We start from the raw sequence: 25,723 nt of genomic DNA on the forward strand, positions 1-25,723 counted from the left end.
TATCTACCACTACAAAGCCTAATACTCAATAAAAGATTGTGTTCCAACAAAACTACAAATAACTAATACTTAATCACTCTTGATGGAAGTTATTTCTTGTCCCCAATACTTAACAAAAGGCTATGCTCGAACAAACTACAAACAATTAACCCATAATCACTCTTGGTCGGTTGTGCTTTTTTTTTTATAAATATAATAGTGGAAGCGTAGAAACAAAACCAATTCTTCTGTCACACACTAATACTTAACTCAGCATATAGCTTGGACAAAACATCAATTCCAGGAAAGCCTCATCTCTATCGCCACCGACGACAGATGCCTACCACGAATATCTCCATAAGCCTCATCAACTATCTCTCCAAGATAAAAAACCGAGATGCTCCCATGCATATCTGGAAATACCGACCTGGAAATGACGGCGAGGCGGTGACCGTTGAGCAAGCCCAGAAGCGCCTGAGAGAGCACACGGCGGATCAGCCCCCCCTCATCATCACCGGCCTCCCCCGAACTATGATATATACCAACATCGACGACGCGTCCGTGTGGCATTCTACGGACAAGTTTTACAACGCCGCAGCGCCCACCGTGACTTTCAGCGACAACTGCATGGGGCAGGCGGGTACCAGTTTGGAAACGCACTCGACGGTGGACGAATCCACGCTGTCAGTCATCTCGGGCCTGATATCGGTCAAAGCCGTCAATAACGACGACGAGAAATGGGAGAGCCAGGTCCTCGGCCCAGAGACGCCGTTCATCGTTCTCGAAAAGGACCTCGGATTCAAGATCGTCTGCCTGGAGGACTCTGTTATGACTTTCGGCCATCGCGAAAAGCCCCAACCATCGACGCGAAAAAATCGACGCCGGAAGGCCAACCAGCCGGATAAATGATGAAACGGTCGTGGCAGGTTGGACGGCTTGGCCATCGGCACGGAAGCGACCGGAATCTAGAGGTTAATTACTACGAATGAAAACCCCGTAAAGCAAAAAAGCTGTTCTGACTGTGAACGAAGATAGTGACTTGGATGTGAAAAAAAAAGTAAGGGCACAAGGTACCCTACTAATGAGCTTGATTATGCAGTAATACATACGTAGTTCCGTCTGCTTGAGGCAAACGTTCACACGACTACCATCATCGATGGCGCACCCATGGTACTGCCGCCACCCATGAAATTATTGACCTGACTATTTTGGCCTTCTGAAGAAACGAAGGGCTCAAGCTCGTCCACAGTCATTGTGAGAAACGCCAGAACCTCCTTTTTGCTCTCAGATTCTCTCGAACAATGTGGAGGAGAAAGAGAATCCCAAAACTACGTAGTGAGAAGAGTTCAGTCAGTCATTGTTGGTCATATTCTGCGGTGGACGAAATATAGTTGGCACAAAGCTGTTTTCCTTAGTATCTCGTTCTCATAGGTTTTCCGCATGAATCTGAAACGAGTTCAGCAAGCTCTTCGGGATGATGCCAGTAGCGAGTTTGCCCGGTATCTAGTGAGTTGGAGACTTCTTAAAGTAAATGTTCTTGATATATGTAATAACTACACTCTCGTCAATGAGATTAAGGCTTGCCAGCAACGACAGAAGCGGCACCTGATATACTCAAAACGGTAGGACGTGAAAACTTAAAAACTATGAAAAAGTAACTCTCGTTGTAAGTGTTATGAATTCTTCGAGCTTGTCACCAACGACCCGGCAACCAGGCGAGACCGCAAGATCGCGTTGCGACCTAGCATATCGAAAGCACGAGACGACGAGGATGCGCCCGATCGATCTGGTGGCCACGAAGAGATCTTGCCTCTCAACGTCCCTGATCTTGTCCCCGGCGTAGCCAAATGCCCCCCCCCCCCCCCCCCCCCCCCCCCCCCTCCGACAGTCATACCCAGCCCATCTGTAGTCCGTATCGCCACATGTTTGGTCATCTCTACCGCAAGGCCACCTCTTATGGGCTCCTCTGCCCAGGCTCTCTCCTCAGACCGGTGATCTCAGAAACGATATACTTGACCAGCGACAATGCCCAGCGCGGCAGATATAGTGTGGTAGCAAAGCATATCAGGGCGCCCAAGAGGACCAGGATCGTATCTGGTGGACCTTTGAGTCAGTTGGTGGTGCATGGCCTATTTCCCTCTTACGGCTCTGCCATTATTTAAGGTCGGGAATGTAAAAATATGTGTGAAGAGGGAGGGAAAGAAGTTTAAGAAAGAAAAGAAAAAGAAAAAGGGAAAACAAAATATGAACACTTACAGATGAGACACTTCTCCGTCGGCGTACATATATAGAGGGCGAACGTGACCTCGAACTGGTATCTCTTGATGCGCAGCTAGCGCCGCATGGCCGGGACGAGGCCAGGGAGACTCTTGGCCGCTTGACGTATCGCAATCATTGTGTTTGCCGTGAGATTTTTCTTGTCGTTGGGTAGTAATGCTCAGAAGAATGGGACGAAGCAATGATGTGTATTGTAGAGGACGTATTGAGGCTGTAACACCATGTTGAAAAAAAAAAAAAGGAAAAAAAAAGAAAAGGCTATGATTTTCACCTTTACAGGGCTATCCCGTGTAAGCGAGAGGCGGGCTGGCGAGTATAGAAACCACGTTCGTTCTAACCTTAGAGGGTCGCGGATTTGGCCGTGCGCAGCAGCCCGCCGTAACGTAACGGACGGACGTCATTTCTAGGGGTCCAACGTCTGCCAAAGCCTCAACTTTTCCGGGGGTCATCGTAATTGCAGCAGATGACCACACTCCCCCCATGTACAACAAACTGAACGGAGTAGCCACGATGCAATTGGGGAAGCCGTAAGGAAGCAACAGAACAAGAGGAACTGGGATTTCCGCCGGACCAACCGACAGACAGAACAGCTGCTCCAATTGAGCGTCCCTGGGCGCAAGACTTGCCTACAGCATTTGTTTATTTAACTATTTATTGTCTATTTACTTACTTACTTACTTACCTGTTTATCTCGGCACCGAGCAAACAAGCCCACTCTCAACCTGGACATTTATCGATATACAACACAGAAAACAACCCCGACCGAAAACACCATGTCCCGACTCCTCCTGCCCCGGTGCCTATCCTCCTCATCACCATGGCGCCACGCCGCCTCCTTCACCACGCTCAGCCACCTGTCCAAGAAAGCGCCCAACATGCCGCCCCGGCCCAAGCCACCGCCGGACGCGGAGTTGCACGAGTCGTTCCTGAAGGGGTCCGGGCCGGGCGGGCAGAAGATCAACAAGACCAGCTCGGCGGTGCAGCTGAAACACATACCGACGGGCCTGGTAGTCAAGTGCCAGGCGACACGGTCGCGGACCGAGAACCGCAAGATTGCCCGGCAGCTGCTCGCCGACAAGCTCGACGACATGAGCCGGGGTGACGAGAGCCGGAGCTCCGTCGTCGGGGCCGCGAAGCGGAAGAAGAGGGCCAGCGCCGCCAAGAAGAAGAGGAGGAAGTATCGCAAGTTGGACGAGGATGGAAAGGAGGTCGCTGCTGGCGAGGGAGAAGAGGAGGACGAGTTTGAGGACGAGTTCCAAGACGAGATCGACGAGAAAGATGGCGCAACACCAACAGCTCAGGACTTCACAGAGATTCCTGGCCCGAAAGAGAAGGAGAAAACATAGCATAGCTGGTATTGTTAACGGATATCTCTAGTGAGTGCCTTCAAGCTTCGTGAATTTGGGAAGGTAACTGCCAACTCCTAGGTACTGTGCCTTTTCGGACTTTTTGACGACTCAATGTTCCAAGTGCATGTGCCATTCATTCAAGGACGGTTACAGTTCACGGCGATGGACTCGTTCACAAGACAGGCACAGGCGCGCTAAGGTTTTCAAATCAGACGCTTAACGAGAAAAAGACGAAGTATATGATCGATCACCCTGTAATTGTCTACCCCATTCCGTGCATGAAAAGCCTTCTGAAAAAGCATGTCATGCCCTCCTGTCTCTCGAGAGCCTGTCTATACACAGACCCCAAACGCTCGACCATTACTAGAACTTTTCGTAGATATGAATTTCGTCTTTTTGAGGAACACTTCCACATCGGTACGAGGAGCTCTGCATCCTGCATCACCATCACCTTGTCGGTATTGTCGTGAGCTCGTGAAAAGTGGACGGGGGAAGTGAGTACGGTCAGCCACAGGCGCTTAGAAGCACTTGCGGTGGACGATGGAAGGACCGCTCTCGTCGTACTCCTGCTTTGAGATCCACATTTGCTGGAAGGTCGACAGGGAGGCAAGAATGGAACCACCGATCCAGACAGAGTACTTTCGCTCGGGAGGAGCAATGATCTTGACCTTCATGGAGGATGGGGCCAAGGCAGTGATCTCCTTCTGCATACGGTCAGACAGACCGGGGTACATGGTAGTACCACCAGACTAAGAGTAACAATGTTAGCAAGCATGAAAAAGACAGGCCCGTACTGCAGGGGACCAATCCACAGAAATACATACCATGACAATGTTTCCGTACAGATCCTTACGGACATCGACATCACACTTCATGACCGAGTTGTAGGTGGTGACGTGGATACCGCCGGACTCCAGACCCAAGACGGAGGGCTGGAAGAGAGCCTCGGGAGCACGGAAACGCTCGTTGCCGATGGTGATGACCTGACCGTCAGGAAGCTCGTAGGACTTCTCCAAGCTGGAGCTCTGGGCAGCGGTCTGGATCTCCTGCTCGAAGTCAAGGGCGACGTAGCAGAGCTTCTCCTTGATGTCACGAACGATTTCACGCTCGGCGGTGGTGGAGAAAGAGTAGCCGCGCTCAGCCAGAATCTTCATGAGGTAGTCGGTCAAGTCACGACCGGCCATGTCGACACGAGCAATGGCGTGGGGAAGGGCGAAACCCTCGTAGATGGGGACAACGTGGGTGACACCATCACCGGAGTCGAGCACGATACCAGTGGTACGACCGGAAGCGTACAGAGACAGGACGGCCTGGATGGAGACGTAGAAAGCGGGAGCGTTGAAGGTCTCGAAGACGATCTGGGTCATCTTCTCACGGTTGGACTTGGGGTTGATGGGAGCCTCAGTGAGCAGGACGGGGTGCTCCTCAGGGGCGACACGCAACTCGTTGTAGAAAGTGTGGTGCCAGATCTTCTCCATGTCGTCCCAGTTGGTGACAACACCGTGCTCGATGGGGTAACGCAGTGTCAGGATACCACGCTTCGACTGTGCCTCATCGCCGACATACGAGTCCTTCTGACCCATACCAATCATGATACTGCCGCATTGTTAGAGACCACTTGGGGGGCCACGAACGAGCTCGAGATCTGAGCCCGAACAGACGGGACAAGAATACTCACCCATGGTGACGGGGACGACCGACAATGGAGGCTGTGGAAACGGGTCAGTAAATTGATGCTACCATGACCTGCCACTGGGGCCCGCCACGGCAATAGCGCCATGAAGCGGGGTGGCACAAAGTGTCGAGGGTCAGAACTTACGGAAAACAGCTCGGGGAGCATCATCACCGGCGAAACCGGCCTTGCACATACCCGAACTGGACTCAAGTCAGCTCAATCAATTCTTTCGTGGTGTTTCCATGGTCTGGTGATGCGCAGCGAGCTCGTTGGGGCCCGATACGATGGGGGGCGTGCCGGGAGCTCAGGATGTCGGTGAAGCCGGGGGATATAGTCTTACCCATTGTCGATGACGAGGGCAGCAACCTCCTCTGTGAAGCAGGAAAAAAACGGAGATCAGCGATGGCTCAGTAATGAGGCGATGACAGTAGGACAATGCGGCATGCGACAGAGGGTTTTTGACGGTGCAAGGTGGGCAAATGTTATGTGGACTTACCTTCCATTTTGGCGGATTACGTAGTAGACGAAACGTCAAGAAAAAAAAAAGAAGAAATGCGGTAGGAAGAAGATGAAGCTCACGCGATAGCGGGATCGTGAGAGCTGGAGTTTGGTATGCTGGATTGAGAGATTCTCGATGCCTACAATGGGAGTAGCGGACAAGGAGAGGGAGGCTGGGAGATGGACCTTAAAATGTGTTGTCAATGATCGGAGTGATGGTTGATGCGGTGGAGGTGGGCAGAGGGAAAAGGGAAAGGTCAACTTAAAACTTAAGCCCAAGCTTGAGTGGCAGCCGCCTCTTCGAATCAAGTTCAAGTTGTGGGTTCGAATTCACACAAAGGTCGGGGAGCGTGACAAGGGAAGCGACCAAGAGCAGGACCAGGCAAATCACTTGGGAGGGAGAGAGTCCAGCCAGCCCAAATCAAACCAACCTTGGCCAAGACTGGATGTCAGAATACTTACAGTAGTACATAGTACAGACATACCCCTCAACCAGCCCCATTTTTAGTGTGATGACCCCCTAATCGCAGCTGGCATTTGCCTTGTAGCTGGCATTTGCCATCTATCCAATCTCCTCGCCGCTTTTACCTATTTTACGGTAGCTTACTTACATACATACCATACCTGGTCGCCGACCCCCCTAGGCAGCGCCGACTGAACATGATTAATCCAAGCTATCATCTCCATTCTTCCCCGTTGTACAGTAGGCACCAAATTATACATACCATATTTGCCTGCTGTCCCCGTTTCACCTTTTGTCGATATATATCACGTCGTCATCAGCTAGTTGAAGGTAGCACTGTTTGTCTAGTCCAGGCTTCAAGTTAGTGTTCGTCTCGAATTTCAGTTGCCTGCCATTAGGTATCAACAACAATGCCAAAGCACGTGCCGAGGAAGTATGGCGGGTTTCACAACGAATCCTAACTCGCCCTCGTAGAAACCGCGATAGGTGTCGTATCTCACGGTACATGATATTCCTGCAGGGTACTATTTATAGAAGACCAGTCCATACAGGATCTGAGCCGTGAGATACGGTTAACATGTGAAGCTATACTGATCTTCATTTGCAGACAACAGGAAAATAAACAAAGGAACTTTGTCATAAAAATTTCGCCCAATAGGCAGCCTTCTATGCTAGAAGGTAACGCAAGCTGTATAATTACGTATGTCTTGCAGTCGGGTCCCTTTCGGATACAGTAAGTTATGTACGCCAAGCAGGCATCGCCAAACTCGGGTTTAACCGATGTTCATGGGGGCGAGCTGCTTGCGTATACAGGGGCTATGCTCGTGAGTTCTCCATGCAAATTTTGAGTTGTCCATTCAGTGGAAGCCTAGCAAGCATTTCTGCTAACATAACCTCACTTTCACACGTGTGGACCATATAGGTAGACAAAGACCATCATTTAACATGGGTGGGTAATTACCTGAGATTGCTCACGGGAGAATGATCATTTGAGGATCCGTGTTGCAGGTATTCATTAGGCCGAGCCAGTCTTGCTGGAACTCCGTTACTCTGGATTGTCTACCTGATCTTACAGTGAGGAGCGGCAAAGCCATTCCGAGGCGGCTTGGATGCAACTGTCTCTGCATGCTCGATATAGGAATGTGAAGTCTTCCAGAATGATATCGCGATTCAAGGCTGGCTGAATCAAATCATCAATGGCATTCTTGAGCATCCATATTCCTTCCATGTTGCTGGCTTAGCTATTTCTTTAAAGCAGCAACGAGGGGCAGTATGCGGGGCATTTAAAAGCACGTTGGAATAGATCGTCAGGTGCGGGCAGCTATCTATCACGACAATATACCTTATTCCAATTGCTACGAAAGGGTGACTAGAGCTTCCTGGGAAGGCCACTTTGAACAATGTTCCTAATTAACCTCGAGTGCAGGCTCTTGGCTGTCTGGTACGGTATTCGGCGTAAGATCCCCAACATTTTCAGGGTCTCGATAAGACACACGTGATCACAGGCTATGCCGGAAAAGGCTTATCAGTATAAGCTTTTCGCTAGAAAGTTCGGGAAGGTGCCCGAGCTCCCTGGAAATCTACAAGCCTTATGTAAAAAAACGACTTTGAGTTGAGACGGAAAAGCCCAACCTTGAGACATAACACTTTGAAACAACACCCGAAGAGCTTATCTACGACCACCCAACGAAAGAACCGAGTTTTTAGATCACAGCATAGCAGTTTCATAAGTAGACTTTTGCCAAAACGAACGTTATTTGCACGACCCCTTCTAGAGTTTGCGTGCCCGCCTATATCCCTCGAGGTACACGAGCCTCACTTATACGCAACAAAGGTCCACACCTTTTGAAGGAAAAAAAAAAGTTCCGACCACACCAGAGAACACAATAAACCAGACCGCCCTCCTTTCCTTTTCTTTCCAAAATGTCGGACAAGAAACAGCTCAACGACCTCCTGAAATGGAGCATCAACGCCTCGACGGCGAAGGAGGACAACACGGCGCCCTACGCGGGGCCGATCCGGTCGCCCAACGCGGAGGCGATCGCGGCGCTGATGGGCGGGCCCTCGGACGCGGACCTCATGATCGCGGCCATGCACAACATCACGTCGACGGACCCGGAGGTGACGCTCGAGTCCAAGATCATTGCCTTCGACAACCTGGAGCAGCTGATCGAGTCGCTGGACAACGCGAACCTTCTGAGCAAGGTCGGCCTGTGGACCCCGCTGCTCGAGCTGCTGGGCCATGACGAGCGGGAGATCCGCCGCTACGCCGCCTGGGTCGTGGGCACCGCCGTGCAGAACAACGCGCCGAGCCAGGAGAGACTGGTCGCGCTCGGCGGCGTCGAGAAGCTCGTCGCCATGGTCCTCGGCGAGCGGCTGGGCATGGAGAAGCGCAGCGGCGATGGGGATGTCGTTGTTGAGGACGCCCAGGGCGTCAACGCTGGCGAGCGGGAGGTGAAGGACGTCAGGCGGAAGGCTGTGTATGCCCTCAGCTCGGCCGTGAGGAATTACCAGCCCGCTATGGACGTGCTGAGCAGCGAGTTGAAGAAGAGGGAGGGCACGGAGACTGGCAAGGTCGAGGCGACGGACATGGATGCAGTGGACGCTGTCGTCGACAAACTGAGGGAGAGAGTTGCAAGTGCTGAGGAGTAATGTTTTATGAGATACCATGGGGCAAAGGAAAATTGGGGCATGACCTGGCATAAAAGGCGTTGGTTGGATCAGTTAACATAGATCAAGCCCGACCAAGACGGTTGTGAGGCTTCAAGGGTGCATATCGGTTTAAAGACTTGGAGACATTTATACAAAGATTAAACAACTATGATGTGAGCATCGTGATTGAAATTTTACACCGTTGGTGATACACATATATATATTACACTCTGTACATGCTCTTATGCGATACTTTATTTGCACATTCCCGTCCCAAGACCAAATGTGTTATACACTTAGTCGATCAACTTCCCATCGAACGGCATGCCCAGGGACTGTAAAAGCAGTCGTGCGTGTCTGTCGGACTTTGCCGTGGTCTCAACGAAGATTCGGCAGCCGGGAATCATCTGTTGGGTAGTCAGTTAATATCAATCATCTTTGTCGTCTGTCAAGGGCGAGACGGGCGTACCTTTGCGGGATAGAGCGAGTAGTTGGCCTCTACCTCGGGGAAATACATCATCTGGCTGGGCTGGAAACCCCACGCCAAGTTGCCAGCGCCGTCACCTGTCGTACCAGCGACACCCTTCCACTCCTTTATCTTGGGGAAGACGAGGTTGATCATCTTGTCCAGGAACTCATATGCCTGGTTTCCGTGAATAGTCGCCTTGACACCGGTGCGGTCACCCTTTACGATGTTCCATTGCGCAACACTGTGCTTGACGTGAGTGGCCTCTGGCCGCACGCCGGTGATTGATTGCACTACCGATTTAGCCACCGTGATGTAGTCCTGGTTCTTCCTGGCCTGCGGCATGAAGGAGGCAATGTGAATGCACTTGATCTTGGGAATGTTGTGGTACGTGATGTTCTGCTCCAGGGGTAGCAGGACGTCAGCACCACGAGGTCCGCGCTTGGGCCGGTTCTCCATGTATGGCGACTCATCGCCCCAGCTTCGAAGTCGTATCCGCTCTGGCTTGTCGGGTGTGCCGGGGATCTTGTGCTGGTATGCGAGGGTCATGATGTCCTGGGCGACGGTATTGTATGTCTGCTTGAGACGGGGAAGGTTGAAGGGCCCTGGCACGAAGTCACGGGCTACGGGATCGGAAGAGGGCGGCGGTTGGACAGGGTGCATGGGACCTCTGTAGTACTTCGGGGGGTGGTATCGGTATCTACCATGATGTTAGATATTGGTTGTCGCCTGACTCTGATTTGCCTGGACTAGGAGGCGGCGCGAAACTGACCTGGAATGAGGAAGCTCCGACTCTCTCCTGCTCGCTCTTCTCCTGGGGTCCTCAATTTTGATAGAGCCTCTGTCTACAATCGGGGTGGCAAGGCCGGACTCTGTCTCAATGTCTGGGATAGCGGGTGCCGTTCTCGCCGAGGAAGCGTCTGTGGAAGCGCATCTTCGGAAGGTGGATGCGGACGGCTGTAGTGTCGAAGCCTTGAGTACGTTTCTCGCGGCGCGAGGGACCTCCCGGAGTGAAGCCATGACTCTAGAGGGTGTCTTACACGGGGACGCGACGGATGTTCTTGTTCTTCGCTCCCAACAGGCCCGGCTACTCAATTGAAGCTATCGCCGAATTCGAGCTCCTGGAAATTTCCTTGTACGCCGGAGGCTCTGAAAGTCCGGCTGGCTGAGAAGGGCCTGTGCTTTGATGGAGCTAACGTTCAACCCAGTTAGTGCTCTTCAGCTTTAGCTACATACAGTATGTAGTACGTATTGCTTTTAGGTGTCTCACACCCCCTGGCCAACCTGGCCCTTCTACTAGTAGGCCTTGTGGCCCGTGGCTCATTGCCCTTGCCATTGCTTTGAACTTGCGTTGACCTTTTCCAGCGGCTGCACCAAGGCTGCCAGGCGAATTCCGTGGTCTGCTCTGTGGTGTGTTGAACATTTCACTCATGCCTGCCACGATTGGATCGGATCTCATCCAAAGCAGGAACAGATGATCGTCATTGCGCACGTCAGCCTATACACATGGAGAATTTCCAGGCTACGATCATTACAAAGATCGACATGCTCGTTTATGACTACAGACATACAGTTTCTGCGTCTCATCACGAGACACCCATGACCGGTGGTGTAAAGGGCTGCCTGCACCTTTCAGATGTAATCGCGGCGTATGATTCCTGGCGTGGGCCACAGGCAGTAATTAACTACAGCTTATTACTTTGTACTGTACGAGGCTGAGTGGAGCTGACCCGAGAGATGCGCCCAGGCCAATGTCACAGCTGTGAGAGTGAGAGTACAGAGTCGCAACCACAGGCAAACATGGCAACCATGTCAGGCAGGAAACCCAGAGACTCGGGTCCACGTCTCTCCAACTTTGGAGACCCCATTTTGACTCGTGCATTAGAAGTGGTGTAATACAGTACCTATGTACATACAGTAGTAGACTCCTTGACTCCATTGCTTGCGCAGGGAAAAGGGGAATTCTCCAAACATGTTCACGGTCGAGATGGTCCGGAGAACCCCTCCACATGTTGCACATAACCTTGAGCTGCAGGGGGGGGGATTGGCGCTTGGTATGACGCTATTTTACTGTTTATCCGCCAACCTTCTTTCAAGGGTCTCTCGATTGAATTGATTCCTTGGTTGCCTTGGTAAGCGGTATGTACGCATTACGCAGTGTAGCGTCTGTCAATGGACGGACAGCGGCTGGCGTGATTAATTGCCCGCGTCGATTGACAGATCCTCTGACCACATCACGTCGATTCCACGAGAAAGAAATAGAAAGCCGTCGTCCCAGATTCTCCTCGCTACTTGACTTGTCGAGTCACTTGACCGTCAGTCGGGCCTCTGCAGACTCCGCCTGCCGAAGCTAGGTCTCCATGGGACGGCGTCTTTGCTCCAGTGAGCGTTGTGACTACCTGAGAGAGGAAAGTGAAAGGCATATCCAACAGTAGAGTCGGGCGAGCGTCCGCCTGATATAGTTGCTTGCTCAGATCGAAATTTTGTCCCAAAGACCAACTTGATCTACCTCAGCAACATTATACGAAGGGCGGATTCTCTCATTAACATACATACAAAGAAGGACACAAACAGAGCCAAGCCCTTTGCGAGCCTCGAGCATCTTCGGTTCCAGTCCAAGCCCTGCGAAACGTTCCCCCCATCCCCCGTCGACTGTTCCACCGCGCCTTGGCTACATATCAGCAGCGACCGCACATTCAACCGCACTCGTCAAGTCTCTACGACCACATGTTGCCCATGGCAAGCTAGAAGCGACACCAGAAGATGCCAATTGTTGGCCTATTTCACCTTCTTCAGCCATAACAAGAGCTGTCTGCGACGGAGACCAAGCGCCCCTCAACTCAACCACCACACACGTACCGCGCGCGCAGATTGCCCCGCCATCCTGCGAAAGTCGGTCGCCGGCAAATCACCCCCGCCAATAATTCTCTTATAGGTCGAGGTACAGATCTGTACTTGCAGCATGAAGGCAGGAAAGCTGCCCAAGCGCTTCTTGACGCGGCGGGACAAGACCGAGAAAACAAGTCATCACCGCGGCAAGTCTGCAGACGCTGCGCACAAGGTATGCCCATGTCCTCCCCCCCATCCACTAGTAATGGCCATGCAAGGCCATCATATACCTTGCGAGCTGAAGGCTTATACCGTCCACTGTGTATAGCACCGACCGTTCTCAGCCGATGCCTTCTTTACCATATTTCGGCCGACCGCAAAGCAAGCTGAGAAGGACCAGGAAAACAATCAAGATGAGCCGGCCAAGGTCGAAGAGGTTCTCAAGCGGCTCGCAGAGCTGGAGATGACAAATGTTCGCGAGGACCACATTCTATTCGCCCTACACTCCCAGTTCGCCGCCGGCGACGTAGACAAGGCCGTCGAGCTCATGAAACTGCAGAAGGCGACCTTCTCGGGCACCATCGTCCCCTACAACCCCAATGTCCCCATGTTGGGCGCTGAGAATAGAGGAATGGTTACATGCTACCTCGACGCGTTGCTGTTCGCCATGTTCGCCAAGCTCGAGGCTTTCGAGTGCATGCTGACCGCGGAAGAGCTCCCAGGCGAGCCGCAAAAGAGGCTGGCCGGACTTTTGAGGTTATGGGTCAACCTTCTGCGCAGTGGGAAGCTGATCCACACTGACATGACCGAGTTAATTCAAGAAGCGTTGGCGGAATGTGGTTGGAGTGATGCTCGGTTCGTCGAGCAACAAGACACATCGGAAGCCTTTGCCTTTATCACCGAGACTCTCCAGTTGCCCCTGCTGCCACTCCAGGTTGATCTGTTCCACCACGGGAAGAATGACGAGGCGGATCATAAGGTGGTCTACGAAAGACTGCTGAACCTTGCCGTACCGCCGGATCCCGATGGCAAAGGCATTAACCTCGAAGATTGCTTGGAAGAGTACTTCAATGCCCAAGTTGATGTGCACCGAGATAGCTTTGACGACAGGAAAGGAGGCCGAAGAGAAATGACACCGACGCCAACCCCTCAAACTCCGACTGCCGCTGATGCACCGTTGACACCAATGAGCACAGTCCGGGTCGTCGACCCAGACGATGCGCAAAATGGACAAGGGAAGAGTGACGAGGAGCCAGCTTTGACAGTTGGCGCAAATGGTTCACATATGGCACCGCTCGAGAGGAGATGGACGGCACATCCAACCCCAAACCTTCCTACTGCACAAGAGCCCCAATCTCCAACCAGACCACATCGCAGCCGGACAGAAAGCATTATACAACGGGTCGTACTCGACGACAAGAACAAGGCTGCCGCGTCTGAGACGGGAGGTCTGTTTCACCGAGCCAAACGGAGTGTATCAGTCGTCAAGGCAGTGACAATACCGGCGTGGCAATTCTTCCGACTTATTCGTAGGTTATACTTCTCGTTGGCCATGAGCAGAGAGCTTACTAACTTTGGGTTATAGCATGGCATTCACCTGCGAACCATGAACCGCAGAGCGATCTTGAAGTAGCGCGGCACTTTAGTCAAAGGCCAGTTGTCGGCATCTGCCTGAAACGATACATGGTCGATGAGCAGGGTGTGCCCAAACGGCAAAATACCTACATTGACATCCCTGACAGCTTGAGGCTGCCGCATTTCATTGTAGATGACCGCCACGTGGAAGAGAGTGGCTTGAGCCAAGAGTACAAATTGGTACTCCAGTCGGTTGTCTGTCACAGAGGCGACTCGTTGCACTCGGGGCATTATATCTCATTCTGCCGTGTCGCCCCAAAGCTGCTTACGGACAACCGGAGGTATGACAGCGATGCGCCTCCCGATTATGAAGAAGCACAATGGGTCAAGTTTGATGACCTGGCCGTCGAGGACCGCATTTCTCCAGTTGACGATATCAAGCAATCGCTAAAGGAAGAGATGCCATACCTCCTCCTCTATCAGATCGTTCCGATCGTGGACGTTACAGCTAGTTCAACAGACGGCACTGAGGCTGAGCCACCGTCGTATGACGACTCAGCTCTTCAATTAAAGATTCCACATGGTTCAGAAAGACCTGTGGTGTCGAGACAAGCCAGCAGCTACTTCGACAATCTCAGCACTTTACCTTCGACCAGTGCTAGTATTCGCTTCTCGTCAGAGCTAGAGCGCCCGTCTCGGCGAAGCTTTGCAGACGATGACGGCTTTCTTAGTGTGTCCCGTCGCGGCAGTTGTGCTGTGGACACATCGCTTGGCCCCAGTCCTGCACTGACACCTCTCGAAGGCCCTTCTCCTATCGCCACCCCCGGCGAGGAAACCACAGCACAGCGGTTGAGCAGGGCTGCTGCTAAATTCCGTGCGAGCGGCAGCAAGAGCAGACCACAGAGTCAAGCTGGAGAAGGCCGCATTAGTCTTACCATGTCGCGACTGAGCGGGCTTGTACGGGCGAGCAAAGAGCCTTTACGTGAGCCACTGCGAGACAGTCTATTTGTGAATCCAGAAGACGATTTCGAGATAATTAATGCCAATGGATCAACCACTGCCGAGTCCGAGAAAGATGAGGAAGAGAGCAAGGAGAAAGATAACCCTAGTCGTCAGCACCACCATAAAAGGGGCAGATCCAAGGCGAGACTTGACAGGGGAAAAGGAAAAGAGAAAGGCAAGAACGGCGAGGTGCCAGATAGAGAGTGCGTGATCCAATAACGACTGCATACCATTTTTTACGACAGCACAAGAATCAAGACTTTAGACCTGCTTGTCTAGGAAACGATTCAAGAAACATGATTTGACGAAAAAGATACCCGCGGCGTCATAGCTACCGGACGTAATAGAGAGGGGGAAGGAAAGCCATGTTCGAATCCAGTTGCGTGATTTGCACAGACTTGGCATTTGGATAACGACGGATAAAGTATACATATCAGAAGCATAGCATGGGGTTCAGGGTGGGAGAATAGCCGCTAAATAGCATAATCGATGTCAGCATACTATGATAGGAATCATTCTCTTTTTGCTACGGACAAATAGTGTAGGTTTGTGCCATTCGATTATCTATTCTTCCATATGATAACTCTACAAGCATCCGCGATATACCGTTTTGTACTACCAAAATCATTACCTTCTCAATTCGCATTGCACGGAGGACCACAGTTGCACCTCGTTCTCCACGTACCATCTTCGACGTATTTGCTTCTTGATACTCAGAGCTCGACTTGCGTTTTTCTCTTCTTAGCTTGCTGCAAGGAAAGTCCAGCCTTTGGGTACTTCGTAGGGCTTTATACATATATGCGAGCATCTCAAATTGATCTCCAGTCCCTGCTTCGGAATATTGACTGGTTATACCGGACGTCATAATAATACTACTCAACCAAACGGGAGCAGAGATTCAGCCATGACGACCGGCCTTCCACGAGACGATTTCAACAAGATAGTGAAGTATTATACTATATTTTGTATCCCTGTCAGATGCTCATTCTTTAGTATCGTTATTTTCGCATCGGATTCGATAATGCATCCTGAACAGCCATCGTACCGAAATTCACCATTTGTACATGTCGATTTCTCACCCCAAATTTGCTGCAGGTAATCTCTTTTTATTTGAAACACGATAGCTCGAATGCAGTGAGACGCTAAGGCTGGTTGGACATGTTCTAGAGATCATAATGGGCTGGCTGCTTACAACTAAATAGTAGACAAGGCAGATCGCGACGAGGTCTTAACTATCTGACTAAGCGTACCATAGTGAAGAGCTATATGGAATTAAACAGGAACTTGTTGGCTTTAACTTTTTTAAGGTTGGTTTACATCTTTTGAATCCGAATTTAGAGACGTTAAGCGCGCTATTTTCGGGCACAAATTCCTATCGGGAATCTCCACATGGGGCGCTTCTCCAACAGGTGACGGGGCAAGGTTCGCAAATCGGGCGCGTATATGGATATGATCTGACCAGAGCCCCAGTTGTGTGACAACTCGTATATGCCACTGGCTGAAATCTGCCGGTGAGCGATCTGTGTGGTTTCACCACCGATCCTCCCGGCGGCACAGCCTTGCCATGTGCGGAGTGTCTACTCACAGTGACTCGCATGTTGCCAATCTCGAATATGTTAATTGAAGACTCTACGCCGGACACTTTGAAGCACATGAGTTTCAAACTCTCTCTACAATCTCAAAAAACACCATGCCGTTCTGGACTCACCGTCAGTATGACCAAGGACACTCACAGGAACTGTCATTTATCCCGACTCCAGTGAGTGATGACACACGATCACAGGACCTGTCATTTATACCGACTCCAGTGAGTGATGATGCACAATCACATGCACAACAACCTCGTTATTCTAATGCCGGATCCTGGACAACAACGGCAGTTGACAACTCCATGAACGATAATATCCGGGCACAAGAGAAATACACAGGTCGTGCGCAGACCCATCAATTCCCCACCTCACAGTCTGCGTTTGACCACGGGTCTGAGGAGCATGTTCCTGGCTCTACATCGAGGCATCAACGTCGTACGCGGCTTGGTGCAACGAGAGCATGGGCTTGGGAGATCGTCTCACTTTTGGTCGCGATTGGATTGATAGTTGCCATATTCGTCATTCTTGCCAAGCAGCATAACAAGCCTGTTGACGATTGGACTTTCGTGCTCAACCTCAACTCTCTCATTGCCTTGCTCTCAACGATTTACCGAGCAGCCATTGTGGTCATTGCAGCCGAAATCATCTCGCAGGAGAAATGGACTGTCTTCTGGTCTTCCAAAAACCCACAACCTCTGCAGAACTTCAAGCGGTTCGATGCCGCCAGTCGTGGTATTTGGGGCGCCGTCAGGATCCTATCTATTGCAGTCCGACATAGTCTCTCCGCGTCATTGTGTGCCATCATTATACTGATATCATTTGCGGTCGGACCATTCACACAACAAGCTATCGGCACTGTCAATCGAGATCATCTTTTGCAGGATTCCAACCCGCCCTATCTGCCTGTTGCTCATGCAGTCGACGATACAAACTTGTCATTTGTGAATACCAAAGGTGCTCTTTTCGGCGGTCGTGATCTGAATGCCGATGCTCAGACGAGCATGTTCTCGGCTTTTCTCAATCCCCGCAGCAACGATCTCAAGATTGACACCGATTGTTCGACGGGCAACTGCATCTTCAGAAGCTTGCAGACTGGCTCACTATCCCACACTCAAAACGAGACGACGCATCACACTGCTGGCATGTGTAGCAGTTGTTTCGATGTCTCCTCTCTTATCCAAGCCAGAAAATCGTCTGGTGGCCCTACCACTTATCTTCTGCCAGATGGTACGAATCAGACCAGCCTCCGAGACCCATCATCTAACGCGCCCATTCTCGTAGTGAACACGGTGGAGGGAATGTCTTGGGCTGGAGACGTCATATCCCAGGAACAGCAAAAGCAATTCCGCTGGGCAGCGGCAAATGTCACAATCCTGACCTTCGGGCCAGCTGATGAATCTGAGCGCGAGGGCGGTGATGTCTCGAAGCCTGTCGCCGTCGCATGCTCATTATACCCGTGTTTGCGGTCATACAGCGCCAGCGTCAGCGGCGGCAACCTCTCAGAAAGCCTAGTGCGCAGTGAGCCCATGTTTGCGGATTGGGCGACCAAGTCATTGGAGAACGACACGATCGCAGATATGGACAGTTGGGGCGTTCTCCCCGTCTACAAGGTCGCTGCAGTGGCGCCAAGCTGTCTGCTGAACGGCACTGTCTACACGACATCCAACTACTCGAGCTACGGGAACACCACCGAGGTTCAGATCGTCTCGCCAGACAACGCACCCGATTACCCCTCTGTTCAGGTACCTGAACAATGCGTTTTCCGCTTCGATACCTTTCTGCTGTATCTCACTGGCGGCTTTCTGAAGGAGCGCGTCTTTACTGGATACTGCAATTCCGGCTATTCCATCGCTTGCTACGAGAAGTATTGGCTTGCTCAATTCTACAACAATGGTGATGCCAGCGCTGATGTCATCTCGGAAATATTCTCCAACTTCGCAGAGGCCATGACAAAACGGTACAGGCTGGGCCTCGCCAGGCCTGTAGACGCGGCGAACTCGATGGCGGGTGTGGCCGTCGAGAGACTCCCCTTCAACGTCATCGAGTGGCAGTGGCTCACCTTCCCGCTCGTCCTGCTGGCGATCCTGATGGTCGCGCTGCTGTGGATCATAGCAAGGACCATCAGGTACAGAGGCGAAGAGATGGTCTGGAAGAGCAACCCCTTGCCGGTGTTCTACCACAGGGATCGCTTCGTAGATGCCTACGGAATGCAGCTGAGAGATCTAGACGGCCCGCTTCAGCATGAAAAGCAAGAGATGGAGTTGCTGACCATTGGTGAAATGGAGAAGGACGCTAAGAAGATTCAAGTTCAGCTGCTCAGAGGGACACGATGGCTGAAAGCCGAAGATAAAGCAGACGCAAATCCGCGGCGACCAAGCCGAGTGAGGGATATGGACTCGGATTCTTTGATGGAAGGATAGGAAAGATTATTTAGTCGAGCTAAGTAATTATCTTATACAGTAACTGACCTGATGCAGCTCACGGAAAGACATCGTGTTCGTCAGTACCTTGTCTCCATGCAGCAGTTCTAATGTTATAGTGAGTCTTGTGTCCTATGTGTCCTGGTGAGCTAGTCTGCGAGATTCAACCATGTGAAAAATATATATCATCCACGTGATAATGGTTATAATTAGAATCGTCGATCTCCAGTTCAACTATACTTTTCAAATTACATGGTCACAGCTGCTGACGGTTATCTCTGTAACATGCACTAGTTCCACAGGAGCGCTTAAAGGGCAATGCTGATTAGGTACCGGAACGAGTTGACCCTCAGAGCCGAAGTCACGCAATATCACTGTTGGATGCTCTGGTGCTCTCTTCGAATTTCAAGGCGACGGACGAAAAGGACCTTGCTTACGGCATCGTAGGTCTTGCGAACGTCCAAACGACTGCTCGTGCTGAGAGGATCAATACGGAAACATGTGGTCTGGCGATAGACTACTCCATATCAGTGAGCGAAGTCTTTCAGAACGTTGCCATATATTTGATCAGATCGGCGAAAACATCGGGCCATTCTTGATTCTCTCGTATGGGATCCCATACTTGATGTGCCATCCTGGATGTCAGACTGGCGATTCTCCAAGTCTGAGGTGGCAGAGAATCGAGTATCACGGAAAAGGGACAGTTGATATAAGAGATCGGACCGATGGCCTGCCTTATTCGCCACCTTAACCACTTTATCAACTTTCCCACGTGTCTTAAATACCCGCAGTAATGTGCTGGCACATTTTCTCACCACTACAGGAAGCGATATTTGAGTTGTTATTCTGACTACATACAAACCAGAGAGCCATCCAAAGAATTCCCAGCAACTGAAATGGTATTTCCAGCCGTTTAGGTGGTTAAAGTGCTACCGAGTGCAGCAGAAAATTATCTAATCACAATTACTTCTCGAGGGCGCGCCATACCCTTTCGCCTTGGGGCCCTTGGACGAAAGTTATGTTCTCATTTGGCGTTCCCCCTATCCTCGTTGGTTTGAACACAAGCCAGCGAATAGCCACATGCCAACACGACGATCTCTGAACGATTTCTCGTCTGCTACATGGTCTTGTGTAGTGCAGGGTTTGGATTCATCTCATATGGATACTTTCAGAATCTCATGACCAGATCCTAGACTAAAAAATAAATACTTATTAGAAGACCGGATTGAATTCTGAGCCAGAAATTGTGGTCTGTAGTTATGTGGAAATTTGTGATAGTTGATACGACTCATCCGAATGACCCGTAGAGATACATGCCCTCCTGAGGGCTGCATCTCTAAACTCCTGATCATTGCAGTTGCTGAGCTCGGTGTCATTGACCGTGTGACTCACGCCGCCAATAAATCCTGCTTTGAAACTTCAATTGCTGGTGACTCTGAATTATGTTTGGATCAGGGTGGAGGGCGATATTTCTGAAGCTATTTCGGATCTGCAAGAAGTTTTACGGGAGCTACATCCAACCTGTTCTTAGAACCGCGATAAGTTTGCATCCCATGTAACAGAGATGCACATATCGTCTTTGATCGAGAAGATTTCGGTTCAGGAGCTTCAAGGTGGCTCCTGAACGTGAAACAACTTAACAGATGTGGCCGTATGGGATGAATGGCAACGTGAAGCATGCAAGCTGTCAAATGGTGTTGGCTATGACAGTGTTTACGGACATATGAATAAACAACCTGGAGGTATTTTGGAATTCCGTCTAACGAGCATCGCTGCTGGACTAGTGCAAAAAGTCAGAGAAAAGTCAGTTGATCAATTACTCTGTAAAATCAAGCTGGCAGTTCCCCACAAGTCAGCCGTGTCTCCAGCCTTGGAATACAACATCAGTACGATCTATTTCGCGATGGCAAGCGATAAGAATCTCGGAGTTCGAGCCTAACTATCGCGCCGAGCACAGAGCTGGAGATTCCGCGAACCAATAGCTCTTTAATACATTGAAATAACTGGGCACCTCAAGAATCGGCAAGCACCTTCCAACTCTCAATATGCCCCAGGAGTGTACAGCAGTCTTCCAAACGAAAGAGAATTAGTTGTGCTGCGACCCATACAGAAGCACAGATTCGGGAGAGAACACTCAGGAGCGATTGCTTGCGTCGTATCTATTGATCGTAGAGCGGAGGACAGTTTGCATACGTCGAAACTGATCGTCGCCAATGCTACTGTAATCAAGGTGTCTCAAACCTCAAACGGCCGCGAACACCTGCCGCTTCTTACTTTGTGCGTGTCAAAGGCCGATGGGCCGCACGACGGGATATGCTCTGTCCAGATGGTTATATTTGGTTGGTGATGACAACGATACAGAACTCGCCATGGCCCTGAGTGGCTGTATATAGACGCCTGCTAGATAGTGCCACGAGTCTTTCGAGCATGTTGATCCTTCAGGGCGCTCTCTGAAAGAATGCCTCGAACTTGTCATGGATCTTTCCTGTCAGGAGCCCGGGATAAAGAAATTCTTTAAGCATCTCATCAAGTAGGATAGCGCGGCTCACAGGCTTCCATAGGACGACTCGCTATGCAATATCGAGAAGCTGCAATGATATCTGAGTCTATCCACTTTACCGAGCAACCGACACGGTCAGATGCCGGACGCTTTTCAAGAACTCCATCTCCTTTCGAGAATGCATCAGTTAGCACACGTCTGAGACCTTATTCGACGCGTTCACTATCTTCATGGCGCTATAGGCGACCTCCAGCAACATTGTAGTCATTTTCGGCAGAGCACTCGGTCATCGATATTATCCTGGCCTCAATGGGGGGAGAGGCTCTTATCAACTACAAACATCTCAGCAATATCACCACAGCGAAATACAGCAAGAATGATGATTGCGATAGCGGCGATTCAACCATTCAGGTCTGAGGCGAAAGCGAGGTGATGTAGAATTTCTTTTTTAGTTTAATAATTGAGTTTTTTTCTTAGCTTGCTATGTTTTGATCGTAAATTGATCATTACAGCGATACAACCAACTGCCAATATAGCTCACCAGTATAGTCGGCCAAGAAGTAAGCCTCCGTGCTCATGGCCGCCTTCATAAGATGGTGGAATCCTCCACATCTATCGGAGTAAATATCCGAAATAAGAACCAAACTTAGAAATAGGTGCAGTAACTATCTCTACTGCGTGCCATTTGGATAACCATGCTTCTCCTCCTCGAGCATCAGGGAGCCACTCGCAATCTGCTGGAGGACTGCAAGCCACAGCTCAAGTCACCGTTGTGTTACAGGCACAATTTCTCCAATCTGCCGTGACACACGCCAAATGCGCTTGTCCCGCCGCATCTACACTCTTCGATGCACCATAAAATCTCAACGTCGTGTCTAGCCTTCATCTATTTCCTTACCCGCGTGGCTGGATCTGGAAATGGCGGAAACCCAACAAAGCTATTAAAGTATGTCTCGTTGGGCTGTAAGGCGCATCCCGATCCCGCCTCGCAGAATGGACGCCTGGCTCGACTATTGAAAAGCAAAGTTTGGGCTAACCAGCCCGCGATCAAGGGGGGCAGCTTAGCCCAACCCAACGGACGGGCCGTTCCTGGCGTTGTTGCGGTCCGGATTGAGGGGAGATTGGGAGGGTTTTGCTTCCTCTTTGGAGGCAGTTTACACCCCGAGCTTGCGCAGCTAGGAACCCGCACTTCACATGGCAAATCAGTTCTGGAGGATACAGAACTCTACCTGTAGCTACGTCAGAAAATAAAAGTCACTTGACATGCGGGAAGGGACAGACAGACATAGGCAACACACACTGGTGCGCTGTCGCGATGCCTAACGACGACTGTGCCGCCAACCCCATAGCGTGATGCATGCTGCAGGTCGCCCGATGCGGCAGCCAACCCCAGCAGTGTCCTGCGAGCACATGAGGACGTTGCTGTCTCCACCGCTTGCGCACATCTGGACGGTTTCACTGAACGACGAGTTATCCAAGGGGGGAGCCGTTGCAGGCTGGAAAGGGCTGTCTGCGTCGACTGAGGATGCATGATGGTGGTGGGGTATAGTAAGAATAGTAGCTGTCCACGAGCTAAGATCGACAATGGCGCAAGAGAGATCTTATCCAAAATTGAAGCTTGAGAAGCCTTGATTTCATTGCATTTGCCGCCTGCATGTGAAGTTTTGATCTCATGACTGCAGGCTCTTGTAACTCTGCAGCTTCCTCCTGCATACGGATAATGTTGTGTAGCTCCTTGCTTCGCGCCACCACTTATTCCTGACATGTGGCATCGAATGAGGAAAGCTCGAATATCCTTATCCCGCGCAGCTGGTTAAGCTGAACTTGAAATAATTGCCGCCTACAAAGCCTCCTCCAAAGCCCAAGTGAGCTTTTATATGAGGCTTTTTCCGTGATGGTATTAGAGTTCGCGACAACATTTTCTGGTGATGTGACATGTCACCTAGAAGTGCTTTTGCTGCAGATAAGACCCCGCCACGGTTTTCGTGTTGCATATTTATGGACGTTATGGATATCATCGTTGTAACATGGCTATATGGCTATTCCGTGTTGAGTGTTCGGAGGCAATGTCGATCCTTTTCAAGTCAATACGTTGAGTGTTAGAATGCTAATCATCGCCTTGAATCGTTGATTGTTCTTCTTCTACAATTTGACCCAACTCAGTTTTTTGGCTCGACCAACGACAATAGACGGTACCCAATGACTGTCGAGCCGAAGTGTCGTCCTGGAACAGAAGTATCTGCCCTGTTTTAATGAAGGACGCGGTATTAGGGCGGAGATATAATGCTGAGCAAACTGGACGAGTTGAATGATGCCCTCTCAACGGGCGACTTGCAGCGTGTGCTTTTGGACATGGCAACCACATCTGGAAAAAGTCCCGAGAAGTAATGCAGGAAACACGCTTAATGAAATCACAAAGAAGACTTCCTGCCCATGATGGCCATAAACTCACGTGAGCCAACACAGAACGTCAGGGTGGGAGGAGTTTGGCTCTGTTCAACGCAACTCCCTGCAAATTGAGACGTCAAGGAAAACTAGTGCGGCGCTCGTGGTATGCTCCTGGATCTTGGGCCCGGGGAACGGTAATGCCTAAACTGCTCTGTACTAGGTATCGTATTGTGAGTGGAGGGGTTTATAAGCATCTTCTAAAATATATTGAGTTCTCTTGTTGGAGTACGCGTTGAACAGCAATCGCAGTGCCCGACTTAGTTGCGGATGTATATGTCTTATGCTGAGAAATGAACGTAACCACTTAATATGACAGCTCAAATTGAGGGTTGCGCCAGCCGCGAGGTTGCACCGACTGTGCGAGGCTCGACTTCAACAGCTTGTTTTGGAAGTGCCAGGTTTAGTTGAACAGTTGCGCAAAACAAAAAATTTGCCTTGTCTCGGCAATGGGATAATTGCAGAACGGCATACTTTTCCCGTCTCATGGTTTTGATAGAGGCTGAAATCATCGAAGCCTTTTATCAGGGTATCATGGTGCAGGAAGGCAGCCTGACTGTCTAAGACAATGTCGCGGGTATGATCCTGGCATGAATTTGCTAATTTGAGTGAGGTTGGAGACCCCTGATGACGAGATCCCCGTAGGCACGCACACGCGAAGGGTGCTGTTGTTGTACGATTCCGTATCAAGAGGACAGTATTGCTTGTGATGGCTGTTGAGATCTCCGAATCGTAGTGGTCTTGTTGGAGGAAATGCATGTAAGCGGACGGCTAATAGTTGAGGCAAAAGAAGGAGAAGGCTGTCGCTGCTCCTGGACGTATAACTCGGATGATAACCAAGTTCTAAAACGCAACAATTGTGCGTGTTTTGTCGGATGCCTCTGTATCTGAGCGACGCTGATCGCTGGTACTATATATGTTAATGCCCGCAATAATGGTTGGCGATATGCTGTGGTGCCAACACTGGCTCACGTGGCAAGCAAAGTTTCATTACGTGATTCTTGCTCTTCGGGGTACTCCCGATGAGCATTCCCACCTTGTACCCCAATCTTCAATTCGGAGCCATCTACATACCCGCTTCGATTGTCTGTTTGCTTGAAGGAGACACAAACTCGGCAGACAGCAAGCACGATGATTCTGGGGGCAACCTCAGTGTGTGCATCTTGGAATCGTTGGCATCATCGAGGCCGTCGTTGCAGGTGATCTGGGTGCATCTGGCGAGTTGTTGTCCAATCACGATGATGCATGTAATTTTGGCTTGGCGATACTAGTGCCGAAAGTCTTCAAAGGTTCCTGCACCGTTTTTCTTCGAAATTGTGGTTTCGCTGAGTTGTCGGCGTGAATCACGAACCCGATGACTATCTCCTGGTTCCTGGATCTGGTCTGGGCCTCTAGTAGCCTCAGTAGATGGGATCTGTCCGATAGGCTGTCGTCAAATTTCATCGACTTAAAAAAGTGTTGACGGAGTCAGGGCCTGATCTCGTAAGCTGGCAGATCCCGTTCTATCAGCTGCAGAACAGCCCTATCATGGTCACGTTGGACATGGTAGTTGGTGCCGGGCCATTTTACGCGGATTACCGTGAGCCTCCTGGCCCTGATCTTTGGGAGACTGGACCAGGATACTGAAGTACAGAATATAGAAAGTTTACAGTTAGCGTAATTGATTTGAGGTCTGGTGACCGGATCGTATCCAGAATCGAGCCACCTGGCCGTCAATTTCGCCTATAAGCTTGCTGCAAGCTGGGAAATGTATCCACTAGATCCTGCAACGTCGTTGTGTTAAGTGGAAACCTGTGAGCCCAGGGAACGGTTATTGTTGCATTACTGGCCCTGGCGATCAGGTTCCTGACAGTGTGACCGTTCCCAAATGTTTATCGTACGTGGGTGGGCCAATGGCTTGAGCCTCACAGGCACAATGTTTCCACAGCATCTCAATGGCAGTGCCCATGACTCCATGATTGATTGACACGATGGTGTACCATTGCCCTGGTCAAGGCACCAGGA

The 25,723-nt window shown here is 50.7% G+C and overlaps 8 protein-coding genes across 8 annotated transcripts; 6 read left to right on the plus strand and 2 right to left on the minus strand.

The window, feature by feature from the left end:
- Positions 1–315: 315 nt before the first annotated feature.
- BKA67DRAFT_648108 (uncharacterized protein) lies at positions 316–1,066 on the plus strand (the record flags this gene model as incomplete). The annotated part of the gene is made up of 2 exons (XM_046105972.1): positions 316–951; positions 1,015–1,066. The coding sequence occupies one exon, from the start codon at positions 316–318 to the stop codon at positions 886–888; it is 573 nt and encodes a 190-aa protein (XP_045956490.1). The 3' UTR covers positions 889–951; positions 1,015–1,066.
- A 1,817-nt stretch (positions 1,067–2,883) lies between these two features.
- On the plus strand, positions 2,884–3,723 carry BKA67DRAFT_350699 (RF-1 domain-containing protein). Its single transcript, XM_046096359.1, has one exon. It carries the CDS (start codon positions 3,030–3,032, stop codon positions 3,600–3,602), a length of 573 nt encoding a protein of 190 aa, XP_045956491.1. The 5' UTR covers positions 2,884–3,029; the 3' UTR covers positions 3,603–3,723.
- Positions 3,724–3,930: 207 nt separating this feature from the next.
- On the minus strand, positions 3,931–5,290 carry BKA67DRAFT_350707 (gamma-actin). The gene is made up of 2 exons (XM_046096360.1): positions 4,430–5,290; positions 3,931–4,354 (listed from the first exon to the last, which is right to left on the minus strand). The coding sequence occupies exons 1-2, from the start codon at positions 5,195–5,197 to the stop codon at positions 4,124–4,126; spliced, it is 999 nt and encodes a 332-aa protein (XP_045956492.1). The 5' UTR covers positions 5,198–5,290; the 3' UTR covers positions 3,931–4,123.
- Position 5,291: 1 nt separating this feature from the next.
- Positions 5,292–6,266, plus strand: BKA67DRAFT_573328 (uncharacterized protein). Its single transcript, XM_046103343.1, has 3 exons — positions 5,292–5,480; positions 5,621–5,651; positions 5,777–6,266. Exons 1-3 carry the CDS (start codon positions 5,384–5,386, stop codon positions 5,850–5,852), a joined length of 204 nt encoding a protein of 67 aa, XP_045956493.1. The 5' UTR covers positions 5,292–5,383; the 3' UTR covers positions 5,853–6,266.
- A 1,898-nt stretch (positions 6,267–8,164) lies between these two features.
- BKA67DRAFT_538042 (nucleotide exchange factor Fes1-domain-containing protein) lies at positions 8,165–8,893 on the plus strand (the record flags this gene model as incomplete). The annotated part of the gene is made up of 1 exon (XM_046100422.1): positions 8,165–8,893. One exon carries the CDS (start codon positions 8,165–8,167, stop codon positions 8,891–8,893), a length of 729 nt encoding a protein of 242 aa, XP_045956494.1.
- Positions 8,894–9,062: 169 nt separating this feature from the next.
- BKA67DRAFT_573333 (50S ribosomal subunit) lies at positions 9,063–10,502 on the minus strand. The gene is made up of 3 exons (XM_046103344.1): positions 10,132–10,502; positions 9,363–10,059; positions 9,063–9,300 (listed from the first exon to the last, which is right to left on the minus strand). The coding sequence occupies exons 1-3, from the start codon at positions 10,377–10,379 to the stop codon at positions 9,190–9,192; spliced, it is 1,056 nt and encodes a 351-aa protein (XP_045956495.1). The 5' UTR covers positions 10,380–10,502; the 3' UTR covers positions 9,063–9,189.
- A 1,819-nt stretch (positions 10,503–12,321) lies between these two features.
- Positions 12,322–14,984, plus strand: BKA67DRAFT_593774 (ubiquitin carboxyl-terminal hydrolase-domain-containing protein; the record flags this gene model as incomplete). Its single annotated transcript, XM_046104976.1, has 5 exons — positions 12,322–12,420; positions 12,517–13,383; positions 13,489–13,717; positions 13,774–14,745; positions 14,782–14,984. The coding sequence occupies 5 exons, from the start codon at positions 12,322–12,324 to the stop codon at positions 14,982–14,984; spliced, it is 2,370 nt and encodes a 789-aa protein (XP_045956496.1).
- Positions 14,985–16,156: 1,172 nt separating this feature from the next.
- Positions 16,157–18,858, plus strand: BKA67DRAFT_573338 (uncharacterized protein). The gene has a single exon (XM_046103345.1). It carries the CDS (start codon positions 16,456–16,458, stop codon positions 18,772–18,774), a length of 2,319 nt encoding a protein of 772 aa, XP_045956497.1. The 5' UTR covers positions 16,157–16,455; the 3' UTR covers positions 18,775–18,858.
- Positions 18,859–25,723: the final 6,865 nt, after the last annotated feature.

Source organism: Truncatella angustata, assembly GCF_020726525.1.
Source record: "Truncatella angustata strain MPI-SDFR-AT-0073 chromosome Unknown BKA67scaffold_6, whole genome shotgun sequence".
Classification (NCBI taxonomy): Eukaryota; Fungi; Ascomycota; class Sordariomycetes; order Amphisphaeriales; family Sporocadaceae; genus Truncatella; species Truncatella angustata.

Coding starts and splice junctions, on each gene's coding strand:
- BKA67DRAFT_573333 (XM_046103344.1), bottom strand. CDS start 10,379: ATGGCTTCACTCCGGGAGGTCCCTCGCGCCGCGAGAAACGTACTCAAG. Junction 10,060..10,131: donor TCGGAGCTTCCTCATTCCAG/GTCAGTTTCGCG, acceptor ACATCATGGTAG/ATACCGATACCACCCCCCGA. Junction 9,301..9,362: donor ACTCGCTCTATCCCGCAAAG/GTACGCCCGTCT, acceptor ACTACCCAACAG/ATGATTCCCGGCTGCCGAAT.
- BKA67DRAFT_350707 (XM_046096360.1), bottom strand. CDS start 5,197: ATGATTGGTATGGGTCAGAAGGACTCGTATGTCGGCGATGAGGCACAG. Junction 4,355..4,429: donor TGTACGGAAACATTGTCATG/GTATGTATTTCT, acceptor TGTTACTCTTAG/TCTGGTGGTACTACCATGTA.
- BKA67DRAFT_573328 (XM_046103343.1), top strand. CDS start 5,384: ATGAAGCGGGGTGGCACAAAGTGTCGAGGGTCAGAACTTACGGAAAAC. Junction 5,481..5,620: donor CGGCCTTGCACATACCCGAA/CTGGACTCAAGT, acceptor ATATAGTCTTAC/CCATTGTCGATGACGAGGGC. Junction 5,652..5,776: donor GACGAGGGCAGCAACCTCCT/CTGTGAAGCAGG, acceptor ATGTGGACTTAC/CTTCCATTTTGGCGGATTAC.
- BKA67DRAFT_573338 (XM_046103345.1), top strand. CDS start 16,456: ATGCCGTTCTGGACTCACCGTCAGTATGACCAAGGACACTCACAGGAA.
- BKA67DRAFT_350699 (XM_046096359.1), top strand. CDS start 3,030: ATGTCCCGACTCCTCCTGCCCCGGTGCCTATCCTCCTCATCACCATGG.